This window comes from Ursus americanus, chromosome 32 (assembly GCF_024610735.1).
Source record: "Ursus americanus isolate L20-20 chromosome 32, mUrsAme1.1.p, whole genome shotgun sequence".
Taxonomy (NCBI): domain Eukaryota; kingdom Metazoa; phylum Chordata; class Mammalia; order Carnivora; family Ursidae; genus Ursus; species Ursus americanus.
Window position 1 is genome coordinate 19,140,599 of NC_142158.1, and position 13,854 is coordinate 19,154,452.

At 40.8% G+C, this 13,854-nt stretch overlaps 1 protein-coding gene across 4 annotated transcripts in view; it reads right to left on the reverse strand.

Moving 5' to 3' along the window:
* The window catches only part of DTNBP1 (dystrobrevin binding protein 1), a 130,258-nt gene that overhangs the window by 92,420 nt on the left and 23,984 nt on the right, over nt 1–13,854 (reverse strand). For all 4 annotated transcript variants that reach the window (XM_087858061.1, XM_087858062.1, XM_045811690.2 and 1 more), the window contains exon 5: nt 4,424–4,556. In XM_087858061.1, coding sequence (XP_087714187.1) covers nt 4,424–4,556 — 133 coding nt within the window. The remainder of the gene's footprint in view (nt 1–4,423; nt 4,557–13,854) is intronic.

Here is a 13,854-nt window from a genome sequence, read left to right on the forward strand (position 1 = left end):
TGTGTATGTTCTGACGCCCTACCAACGGGCTGTTCCCCCATCTCTCTCCCTCTCCTGGAGCCTCCCTAGTCCCTGAGACACAACAATACTGAAATGAGGCCAGTTAATAACTGTACATTGGCCTTTAAGTGTTTAGGTGAAAGGCAGAGTCACACGTCTCTCATTTTAAATCAAAAGCTAGGAATGATTAAGCTCAGGGAGGAAGGCATGTTGAGAGCTGAGATAGGTTGAAAGCCAGACCTTTTGCACCAAGCAGTTAGCCAAGCTGTGAATGCAAAGAGAAAGTTCTTAAAGGAAATAAAAAGTACTGGGGCGCCTGGGTGGCACAGCGGTTAAGCGCCTGCCTTTGGCTCAGGGCGTGATCCCGGCGTTATGGGATTGAGCCCCACATCGGGCTCTTCTGCTATGAGCCTGCTTCTTCCTCTCCCGCTCCCCCTGCTTGTGTTCTTTCTCTCGCTGGCTGTCTCTATCTCTGTCAAATAAATAAAATCTTTAAAAAAAAAAAAAAAAAGTACTACTCTAATGAACCCAAGAATGACAAGAAAGCAAAACAGTCATATTGCCAACATGGAGAAAGTTTGAGTGGTCCAGACAGAAGATCAAACCAGTCACAGCATCCCTTAAGCCAAAGTCTAATCCAGAGCCAAGCCCTGATTCTCTTCAGTTCTGTGAAGGCTGAGAGAGGTGAGGAGGCTGCAGAAGGAAAGTCTGAAGCTGGCAGAGGTTGGTTCATGAGGTTTAAGGAAAGAAAGCATCTCTAGAACACCAAGTGCAAGGTGAGGCAGCAAGTGCTGATGGAGAAGCTGCAGCAAGTTCTCCAGAAGATCGAGCTGAGAGAGTTAGTGAAGGTAGCTGCACAAAACAACAGATTTTCAACGTAGATGACGCAGCCTTCTACTGGAAGAAGACGCCAACGAGGACTTCCGTAGCTGGAGAGGAGACGTCAATGCCTGACTTTCAAAGGACAGGCTGACTCTCTTGTTAGGGGCTAACGCAGCTGCTGACTTGAAGTTGAAGCCAGTGCTCATTCACCATTCCGAAAATCCTCAGGCCCTTAAGAACGATGCTAGATCTACCCTGCCTGTGCTCTGTAAATGGAACAACAAAGCTGATGACAGCACATCTGTTTACCACATGGTTGACTCTTTTAAGCCCACTGTTGAGACCTACTGCTCAGGAAAAAAGATTCCTTTCAAAATATGACTGCTCATCCACAATGCACCTGGTCACCCAAGAGCTGGTGGAGAAGGACTACGAGATATATGTTGTTCTCATGCCTGCTGACACAACATCCATTCTGGGGCTCATGGATCAAGGAGTCATTTCAACCTTCAAGTCTTATTATTTAAGAAATACATTTTGTAAGACTAGAGTTGCCATAAATAGTAATTCCAGGACAAAGCAAATTGGAAATCTTCCAGAAAGAACTCATCATTCTAGATTCCACTAAGAACATTCATGATTCATGGGAAGAGGTCAAAATATCAACACGAACAGGAGTTTGGAAGAAGTTGATTCCCACCCTCAGGGATGACTCTGAGGGGTTCAAGATATCAATGGAGGAAGTGGAAACAGCAAGAGAACTAGAGTCAGAAGTGGAGCCTGGAGATGGGACTGAGCTGCTGCCCTCTCATGATCAAACCTCACGAGAAAAGGCTTGTTATGGATGAGCAAAGAAAGTGGTTTCCTGAGATGGGAGCTTCTCATCCCATCTGATGGTGATGATGCCATGAAGACTGTTGGAATGACAATGAAGGATTCAGAATATGACATAAACTTAGGATTGAGCAGCGGCAGGGTTTGAGAGGATTGACTCCAATTCTGAAAGAAGCTCGACTGTCGGTAAAATGCTATCAAACAGCATCACAAGCTACAGAGAAATCATTCATGAAAGTCTGAGTCAATCGATGAGGCAAACTTCATTACTGTCTTATTCTAAGAACTTGCCACAGCCACCCCACCTTCAGCAACCAGCACCCTGACCGGTCAGCCGCCAGCAACATGGACGCAAGACCTTCCACCAGCAGAAAGATTACAACTCACTGGAAGTTCAGGTGACGGTTAGCACTGTTTAGCAATGAAGTATTTTTAAGATCTTTTTTTTTAAAGGGAAGGGCAGAGGGAGAGGGAGAGAAAATGTCAAGAAGACTCCATACTGACCACAGAGCCTGATGCAGGGCTCGATCCCAGGACCCTGAGATCATGACCTGAGCTGAAAGCAAGAGTCAGGCACCCAACTGACTGCGCCACCCAGGCACCCCAGCAATGAAGTGTTTTCTAATTAAGGTACATACATTTTTTTAGACATATGCTATTACACACTTAACAGACTACAGTATAGTATAAACTAATTTTTATATGCGCTGGGAAACCAAAAAATTCATTTGACTCACTTGATTGCAATATCTGCTTTGCTGCAGTGGTCTGGAATCAAACCCACAACATCTGAGGGAGGCCTGCATGTTCTATTTTAAGAAAGACTTATATAAACTGCATTTCCCAAGCAGAATTAACTAGGAGAATAATTAGAATTGCAGCAAAAATGCATTTAATCAGTAAACTGATATCCAACAAAGAACATCTATCAACACAGTTTACTCCCAACTAGGAAAAAAAGAAGGGAGGCTTTCCTATCTGCAAAGAAATACACAACCAATTTAAAGCAAATGACTCAGACAGATGCAGGAAGAGAAGCCAAAATAAAGTGGCTACAAAGAAAATCCCAAATGTCTCGGGGGCTGTTTCTCTAGTTAGCTATCAAAGGCCTGACAAGGTCATTACTATACCCGCAAGGGGGAAGTGAGGCAGAGGGCAACCACAGCTATTTTACATTTCTCTTAAGAGCCAGAATCTCTTGTTCCAGCCGCGCTTTCAGAAGTAACAGAACAGTGACACCAGGAGATACTTGTAACAGCCAGGGCTTTCAGAATACAGTTCACGAGAGGCCCCTGGGTGGCGCAGTCAGTTAAGTGTCCCACTCTTGATTTTGGCTCAGGTGGTGATCTCAGGTCCCGCACTGGGCTCCGCACTCAGCTTGACGTTCTTTCTCCCTCTCCTTCTGCCCCTCCTGCTCATGCTCTCTCAAATAAATAATAAAATAAATCTTAAAAAAAAAAAAAGAACATACAGTTCATGAGGCTATTGATAGCTGCCATCCTGTCTCATCCCCCACTGAGGACATGATCCCTGGGACTGGGATCCTGGATCCACATCTTATTAACAGTCTCTCTGAGCCTTACTTTCCTTAGCTGAAAAATGGGATAATAATAGTTACTTTTAAAGAGTTCATGTGAGGATTAAAGATAATGTTTGCAAAGCACCTCATGGTCTCTGACCTATGACAGGTGCTATGAATGTTAGCTACTGTTATCAGCAACAGCATTCCAAATACCATCCAGGTGCATTTTATCCATACACACACAAAAAACTGTTTTACGTACTAATTACTGGCTCTGTCAATCATTTTTGCTTTGCTTAAGAAGGGTAATACTGAAAAACAGAAAGAGATGATAGGTATCCGTACCTTCGTACCTGTAAGACCGAATCAGGTTACTGGCCAGGGGAAGTTTAGGTACTTCCCATGTAGGTACTCCTACCTCTTACACTTCACTAAGATCTTAAGCTTGGTCAGAAAAGAGTGAGCCACGGTATTATCCTATCATGTGGCACCATCAAACATAAAAGGGAATTTTTTACTATAAACCCAAGAAACAAAGAATATCAGCATAATTCATTCCAATGAAGAAAACAAAAGAATATGAACTTCCATAGATATAAATTTAGCCAAACAGGCACCCTCATTTACCTGGATTTGTTTTCTCTCTCAAGTGTTCAAAGAGGGAAAAAAAACACATTTCAAGATACAAAGCTCTAAGCAGACCTAATTTTTAAAGCAATAACTTCCAGAGTACATTCTACAACCAGGACAAAGTCACTATAACCCCTTTTATTTTATATATTTGTACTTTTTAAAGTAGGCTCCATGCAGAGCATGGAGCCTAATGTGGGACTCAAACTCACGACCCTTAGATCAAGACCTGAGCTGAGATCAACAGTCGGACACTTAACTAACTGAGCCACCCAGGCGCCCCTATATATTTATGCTTTTAAACTGAGATCTAATGTCACACACACAACCCTGAGTCACCCTAAGAACCAACAAATTATAATTGTGTTTCCGGAGCTGAACTGAGGCAGTAAAGGTTAGTGGTGTATTTTACAAATAATTTCTATACTTTAAAACTATTTCCTGCCCAATCCTCTGCTAGTCAGACATGAAATTAACTATAAGTCACCCTTTTACAAAAAAATCATTTAACCAGGAATTTCACGCATTCTTAGAGGGCTCTGAATTTCTATCCAGTTCAGTCCAAATTATTCTCATTCCTAAAAGTGACACGCCGATAACAAACATCAAACTCACTCAGATTTGCTGTCATGGATTCCAAATCTGCTAATAAGCCAGGAAGCTGCTGGAGCTGCTCCTGTAACGCGACCAGGCTCGTCCTCTTCCTCTCCCAGTGCGCTGACAGCATAACCACCTCGCTGTCCACCAGCTGCAAGGGAGGAGCAAAGTAAAGGCGGAGTTCAGGCACAAGGAGATGACAGCAGAATGGGGGTTACTCAATGTTCTCTTTTAAACCCTCTCCTGAGGATCCCCAACAGGACACCCCAGAGAAAACTCGAGTTGTTTTCTTTCTTAGAAAAGCACCAACTTAACATTCAGTGCAGAAAACCTCAAATTACCACTTGTCTCACTGCATTTTAACCCGGAGAAGAGAAAGTTCAGAAATGACCTTAGAAATCACTTCTAAGTATACCCTGTTTTTAAGTAAACCATGTATTTGAAAACCCAAATCTAGAAAAAATAAATCAAAAACCCGACACTAACAACCGAAAAGAAAACAAAAACAACCCAAACCACAATTACCAGGTAATTATTTGCTTTACAAAAGGACTTTTTTGAACAGAAAAGTTACTGAATGCATTTAGAATATATATGGTTCAATCTATATTTAAACAGGAACACACTGCATAAAGTAAGGTAAGCTTGTATGTGAAGGAATTGAGGCAAGTGATCGATTCCAGAAAAAAGGAGAAAAGCACTTATGTTAACAAAGACGGAATTCAGATGTAAAGGGCTCCTAATAGCAGGGCTGTGACATACTAGACTGGCCCGAAAGATTGCTAACTTCTTTTAGTGAAGACTGTACAGAAAATGACAGACATCAGTTTCTCCCAGACAATTTTGTTTTGGTCTTAACACGGTGGGAGGGAAAGGGCTTAGAATAAGATTGAGAAGGAGCAGGGAGAGGTCATCTTTTGAAAACTCCACCAGTGATAAGCAAGAACTGTGAAAGATAACCACAGGAGTACAATAAATGCAAAGATTGCAAAACTCATTATATAACAGAAGAAAATGCATTTGAATTCTATCTGTAAATCAGAGTTCACAGTTAAGTTAAAAAAAAAAAAAAAGACAATTTACACATCCCAAGAGTAAGATTTTTCAGGAGTTAGAACATGAATACAACAAATTCTTTTTTTTAAGACTTTTTTTTTTAAGATTTTATGTATTTGAGAGAGTGAGAGAGCACGTGCACATGTGCGCACACAAGCGGGGGGGGGGGGGGGCAGAGGGACAAGCGGGGCTTGATTCCAGGACCCTGAGAGCATGACCTGAGCCGAAATCAAGAGTCAGATGCTTAACTGACTGAGCCACCCAGGCACCCCTGAATACACCAAATTCTTACTGAATCCCACTAAGGTAACAAAAAACTTTAGAGAAATAAAAGTATCAAAATTAGATGCAAAATTATTTGTATGTGGTGCGAGATTGCTTCGGTTTCTACATTTTAATATTCTAGAAATTCCCAACATGGCAACAAAAGAACTATGCTCCGACAGAGAGGTTAAAAGCCTCCTGATTTCCTTACTGTGTTTCCTGGCTCGCACACCTCCCCACTACCCTCCGGCCCACACTAGAGAGAAGACCACATCATCTCTCCCAGACAAGCCTCCACTGAGCTTTACTCAAGCCGCACTGCTCGTTAATTCTGTATACTTAAAAATGCCTATCGCCAACCAGGTTTATAAAGATGTCTAAGAGTAGTTTAAGAAATGCTGAGCAATGCTAACATATCTAGCTGTGCAATAGTAAGGAAACTAAGGCTTGACACAAGGATCTGCATTCATAAAATTCATTTGTACAAACTTCTACTGACCGACCACTCCCTGTCTGCCAGGCACTGTTCAGGCTATGGAGATATAATGGTGAATGAAACAAAACAGATCCTGCCCACTTGCTTATACCCTCGCAGCAGGCCTCCCAACTCCTCTTAGCTTCAGTTTTTAAACTCAAAAGAAGAAAAAAAATAATTCCTATATCACAGCGTTGATGTGAGGATAAATACAATATATTTTTCCTGGTACATGGTGTGTTTTTTTGTAAAGTCAGTTAAATCTTAACTATCCTGGTTAATTTGGAAAATCGAGAACAATTTTTGATATTAACCATCTCTCACTGAAAACTGAAGTACAACATAAACATTAAAACAACTATGATCTAGTTCATAACTTCCACAAAACTGAAAATTATATTCTCAATACGGGATAGAAGCAGCACATATATAGAAAAAGATGTAAGAATACAGTAAAATGCCATTTTTATTTAAAAGAATGAGAGATTGAATGGATTCTCAGAAATCATTATCAATAATTATGCAATAATACTAAAAACACTTTGAGCATTTTCTGTGTGCCAAGCCCTATGCTAAGCAATTTATGTACATTATCTTGTTTAGACCACACAGCAACCTTATAAACTAAGCACTTTTATCACCTCCATTTTACAGGTGAAGACCCACAGGTGTAATGAAGTTATGCCTCTTTCCCAAAGGCCACAACGGACTGAGATCAATCCCACAGAATCTGACACTGAAGTCCAGGCCCTCAATCAATATTGTAGGGACTGCGCTATAGGGTTGTATGAAAGGAAGACATGAGAAGCTAGCAGAAGAAAATAGCCTAAAAAACTATTCTTAAACTTTACTTAATGATAAGAAATGATCCATCACAAGAAGGCCAATTTTTCCATAATTCTGAATATATAGATCAAACACCAGGAAACCAAATTTAAGCAGTAAGACAAACCCACGGTGCTTTATTCCAAAATTCCTTCTGGTGAACACTGAAGCAGGAGCATGAAAACAAAAGGAGGAGACTACCGAACTCAACAGTTCAGTGTTTGGGGGTACAGAATTCCATGTGATTTCCAAACAACTTCGTATGATAAGCAGGGTAAATGGTGTTATGCATTTTAAAGATGAGAAACTAACAACAGAGAAACTAAGTTAGGTGCCCAAGTTCAAACGGACTAGTGCAGAAACTAGGATTTCTAACACCCGGTTCAGTGAACTTTCTACCACAGCCAGAGGAGAACCACGCTGGAGCATGTCTTGTATGACCAGTTTCACTTCAAACTGCTCAACCATGAATCTTAAGAGTTCAATCCGAAGGCAAGCAAGTGTTTCACAATAATGGTAATTAGAAGCAAATAACGCACTGGAAGTCTGACTTTTACAAACTGCCCTCAGAGTCTAGCCCCTAAAGTCACTATTAACTATTCATTTATATATTGCTAGGTAGGAAAAAAAAAGTCAAAGAACTTGTAAACAAACAAACAAAAACCAATGTAGAAAAAGCCTAAAGTTACACTGACCACAAATGTTCATTTCTAAGATACCATCTGAATTTTAAGACTAGATAGTAAGAATTAGCTTTAAAGTAGATGAGTATAAAATAATTTGTCAAAAAAAAATGAATGGTTCTTAGTATATTTGCCCCGGCAAGTTGTCTGGTTAAAGGGCACCAAAGACACATGAGAACAGTCTGACAAAATCAATTCATCATAGGTTTAACACTATGCATATTAAAGATTTGCATTTTAAACATTTACGTATGTCTCAACAATACATCAGAAAATAAATTTTCACTTTTTTTTTAAGATTTATTTGTAAAAATCTGGAAGAAATGGATGCATTTCTAGAAACTATAAACTACCAAGACTGAAGCAGGAAGAAATAGAAAACCTGAACAAACCCAAAACCAGCAAAGAAATTGAAGCAGTAATCAAAAATCTCCAACAAGAGTCCAGGGCCAGATGGCTTCCCAGGGGAATTCTACCAAACGTTTAAAGAAGAATTAACACCTGTTTCAAAAAATAGAAAACTTCCAAACTTGTTCTATGAGGCCAGGATTACCTTAATCCCAAAACCAGATAAAGATCCCACCAAAAAGGAAAATTACAGACCAATATCCCTGAGGAACATGGATGCCAAAATTCTCACCAACATGCTACCCAACAGGATCCAACAGTACATTAAAAAGATTATTCACCACGACCACGCAGGATTTATTCCTGGGCTGCAAGGGTGGTTCAACATCTGTAAATCAATCAATGTGATGCACGACATTAATAAAAGAAAGGACAGAACCATATGATCCTCTCAACAGATGCAGAAAAAGCATGTGACAAAGTACAGCACCCTTTCTTGATTAAAACTTTCCACAGTGTAGGGTGGCGCAGTCATTAAGCGTCTGCCTTCGGCTCAGGGCGTGATCCCCGCGTTATGGGATTGAGCCCCACATCAGGCTCCTCTGCTATGAGCCTGCTTCTTCCTCTCCCACTCCCCCTGCTTGTGTTCCCTCTCTTGCTGGCTGTCTCTCTGTCAAATAAATAAATAAAATCTTAAAAAAAAAAAAAAAACTTTCCACAGCGTAGGGATAGAGGGAACATACCTTAATACCATAACAGCCATATATGAAAAGCCCACAGCGAATATCACTTTCAACGGGGAAAGACAAAGCTTCTACCCTTAAGGTCAGGAACATGACAGGGATGTCCGCTATCACTACTGCTGTTCAACATAGTACTAGAATGCCTAGCCTCAGCAATCAGACAACAAAAAGAAATAAAAGGCATCCAAATTGGCAAAGATGTTGTCAAACTCTCACTCTTTGCAGATGACATGATACTCCATGTGGAGAACACAAAAGACTCCACCCCAAAATTGCCAGAACTCATACAGGAATTCAGCAAAGTTGCAGGATATAAAATCAATGCACAGAAATCAGCTGCATTTCTATACACTAACAATGAGACAGAAGAAAGAGAAATTAAGGAATCGATCCCATTTACAATAGCACCAAAACCCATAAGATATCTAGGAATAAAAGTAACCAAAGAGGCAAAGGATCTGTACTCAGAAAACTACAGAACATTCATGAAAGAAATTGAGGAAGACACAAAGAAATGGAAAAACGTTCCATGTTCATGGATTGGAAGAACAAATATTGTTAAAATGTCTATGCTACCTAGAGCAATCTACACATTCAATGCAATCCCTATCAAAATACCATCGACATTTTTCACAAAGCTAGAACAAATAATCCTAAAATTTGTATGGAACCAGAAAAGACCCGAATAGCCAAAGGAATGTTGAAAAAGAAAACCAAAGCTGGTGGCATCACAATGCCAGACTTCAAGCTATATTACAAAGCTGTAACCATCAAGATAGTATGGTACTGGCACAAAAACAGACACATAGATCAATGGAACAGAATAGAGAGCCCAGAAATGGACCCTCAACTCTATGGTCAACTAATCTTTGACAAAACAGGAAAGAATATCCAATGCAAAAAAGACAGTCTCTTCAACAAATGCTGTTGGGAAAATTGGACAGCCACATGCGGAAGAATGAAACTGGACCATCTTCTTACACCATACACAAAAATAGACTCAAAATGAATGAAAGATCTAAATGTGAGATGGGAATCCATCAAAATCCTAGAGGAGAACACAGGCAGCAACCACTGTGACTTTGGCCTCAGTAACTTCTTGCTAGACACGTCTCCAAACGCAAGGCAAACAAAGGCAAAAACGAACTACTGGGACTTCATCAAGATAAAAAGCTTTTGCACAGCAAAGGAAACAGTTGACAAAACCAAAAGACAACTGACAGAATGGGAGAAGATACTTGCAAATGATCAGATAAAGGACTAATATCCAAAATCTATAAAGAACTTACCAAACTAACCACCCACAGAACAAATAATCCAATCAAGAAATGGGCAGAAGACATGAACAGACATTTCTCCAAAGAAGACATACAAATGGCCAATGGACACGTGAAAAAAATGCTCCACATCACTCGCCATCAGGGAAATACAAATCAAAACCACAGTGAGATACCACCTCACACCAATTAGAATGGCAAAAACTGACAAGGCAAGAAACAACAAATGTTGGAGAGGATGTGGAGAAAGAGGAACCCTCTCACACTGTTGGTGGGAATGCAACCTGGTAAAGCCACTCTGGAAAACAGTATGGAGGTTTCTCAAAAAGTTGAAAATAGAGCTACCCTACAACCCAGCAATTGCACTACTGGGTATTTACCCCAAAAGTACAGATGTAGTGATCTGAAGGGGCACCTGCACCCCAATGTTTATAGCAGCAATGTCCACAACAGCCAAGTATGGAAAGAGCCCAGATGTCCATCGACAGATGAATGAATAAGATACAGTATATACATACACATACACACACAGGAATATTACTCATCCATCCAAAAAAATGATATCTTGCTGTTTGCCATGACGTGGATGGAACTAGAGGGTATTATGCTTAGTGAAATAAGTCAATCAGAGAAAAACAATTATGATATGATTTCACTCGTGTGGAATTTAAGAAACAAAACAGAGGACATAGGAAAGGGAGAAAACAATAAAACAAGATGAAATCAGAGAGGGAGACAAACCATAAGAGACTATTAATCATGGGAAACAAACTGAAGGTTGCTGGAGGGGAGGGGGGTGGGGCCATGGGGTAACCGGGTGATGGGCATTAAGGAGGGCACATGACGTAATGAGTACTCGGTGTTATACACAAGTGATGAATCACTGAACTCTACCTATGAAACAATACACTATATGTTAATTGAATTTAAATAAAAAAACAAAAAATTTTTAAAAAAGACTTATTCCCGTGAGCATGAGAGAGAGAGTACGCGTGCGCGCACACAAGCCAGCACATGCACACGTGCATGCTGGGGATAGGGGCCAAAGGAAAGACAGAGGGAGAGTCTTAAGCAGATTCCATGCTGAGCGTGGGCTTGATCTGACAGGCAGCAACCTCAGGACCCTGAGATCACAACCTGAGCTGAAACCAAGAGTTGGACACTTAACCAACTGTGCCACCCAGGCACTCCCAAAATTTTCATTTTTAAAGCTAAGTACTGTATTTCTGGAAAGCAACAGAAGCACTTTTGATCAGATGTGGGTCTTAAAATAACTGCATGAATACATTTAAGGTCCCCAAATAGCATAAATTCACCAACATATCTTACAGGAAATTCTTTCTCCTGTATGTTTTATTATGAAATACTTCTTATAATCAAGGAAATTACTTGTTAAAGCTCTTCGACAGGATCCGGTCTTTGCTGAGCACTGTGGGACTCACCCATGCTGATTCACACAGATGCAGCAGTTCACTAATTTTCACTGCTGTATGGTATTTGATTTTACGATTGACACTGTGATTTATTCTGTAGATGGACTGTGGGACTGTCTAGTTTCAAAAAACCTGCTCAAACATTCCACTACAAATCTCCGGGTGCAAACGTCCAAGTCTCACCAGTGAGTTACAGATGCATCCGAGGTACGGCTCTCATCACACAGAGTGGCTCAATAGGCCTTGGGGTCATAAGGCCGCCCTGGCCTCTCTACCTGTGACTTCAAGTAGCCTCATCTGTTTACCATGTAATAATCCATGGCAACGTTATCAGAGGAAATACGTGCCACACCAGTATTATGAGGGGAAAGCGTGAGATGCAATGCTCTGGAGATATCCCCAGGCGCAGAACTGCATTGGAGACGTACCTCCAACTTCAACTCCTGCTTAATGCCAATGCATGTTTTCTTTCTTTTTTTTTTTTTTTAAGGTTTTATTTATTTGACAGAGAGAGAGAGAGCATGAGTAGAGGGAGTAGGAGGGAGAGGGAGAAGTAGGCTCCTCGCTGAGCGGAGAACCCGCTGCGGGGCTCGATTCCAGGACCATGGGATCATGATCTGAGCCGAAGGCAGACGCTTCACCGACTGACCACCTAGGCAGCACCGCCAAAGCATGTTTTCTAACGCCATCGTGGCAATGGACTTACACTCCCTGGTTCTGGTTGCTCCTCCTCATGTTTCTTCCCAGGGAAGAAACCAAAACTGTCCTCTGAAAATAATGACCATCGGCACAGAAACGTGAAGCTTAAATTTCTAATAATCTAACGAGTATAAATTTGTGGTTTCAACTTGTATTTCTTTGATTACTAATCAGCTTGAAACACATTTTCATGTTTATCGGCCACTCCTATTTTTTCATCTGTAAAATACCTGGTCATATCTTTTGCTCACTTCTGTATTTTGCTCCCTCTTTTTATTGGTTTGTATATGTTGTTCATATTTTCTGAACACTTGTGTCCTCTGTTTTATGAACTGCTTAACTTTTTCATGGTGTTGTTTAATGAGTAGAAGCCTCGATAAAAATTATTAATGCCTTCCTTAAGAAATCTTTCTCTACCCTGAGGTCTTAAAGGTCTTCCACTGTTCCCCAAAAGCCATAACTTCCCTTTCACATTCAACTCTGAAGAAGTCAAAATGTGAATGAAGGTCTTCATCTACTCTTACTCAGCATGATGCTGGAGGTTCTACCCAGTGTGAAAAGACATGAAGAAATGGAAGTTGTACACATTAGGAGGGAAGAAACAAAACCTACCACTTACACAAAAGAATTCCCATACCCAAATACAAATTAGTGGAAAAGAGGATTTAGGGACTCCTGGGTGGCTCAGTCAGTTAAGTGTCTGCCTTAGGCTCAGGTCATGATCCCAGGGTCCTGGGATTGAGCTCGGTCCTGCTCAGTGGGGAGTCTGCTTCTCCCTCTCCCTCTGTCCCCCCCCCCATGCTTGCTCTCTCAAATAAAATCTTAAAAAAAAAAAAAAAAGAGGATTTAGCAAGAAGGTTGAACACGGGATCAATGCACTGTAAGTCAAATACTGCAGGCTTTGGTAGATATCAGCCAAAGAGGTTACCTTCCACAAAAAACCTGCTAAATCATTTTACTCTAAGTAGATGCTTAATTTTATTGAATTTCTACATTTGATTGTATTATATTGTACAACCGATCCATTGTATTTTCTGCATCTGACGATTACATATTTTTCTCCTTTAGTATGTTAACACAGTCAATTGCATTTAAAAGACCTCTAAGGTCGGGAAGCATGGGCGGCTCAGTCAGTTAAGTGTCCAACTCTTGATTTCAGCTCAGGTCATTATCGAAGGGTCATGCGATCCAGCCCTGAGCCAGGATCTATGCTGGGCATGGAGCCTAAGATTCTCTCTGTCCCTCTCCCCTCCCCCACTTTTTCTCTTTAAAAAAAAAAAAAAAAAGGTCTCTAATGTCAACTTTTCAATCCTGAAATAAACCTGGTGTATTTTGTTTTTTATGCACTGCTGGGTTTGCCAACACAACCACACACTGCAGAATGTCTCCCGGTAGAATGCCTTCTGTCTATCATCCTGCACTCACAGGACATACAACAATACAAAGTTCTGGCTAGTATTTATACAGGAAAAGTTTACATTTAAGCTTGATACACATTTTAAAACACTGCGCAAGAGTCTCAAGTTATATTTCAAATACAGTTGTTAGCATACACAATCACAAGGCAGTATAAGCAGCACAACCACAAAGGAGACGCAGGCCGTGCGTGTTGCTAGTGTTGAGGGGCCCCATGCTGCACACAAGCA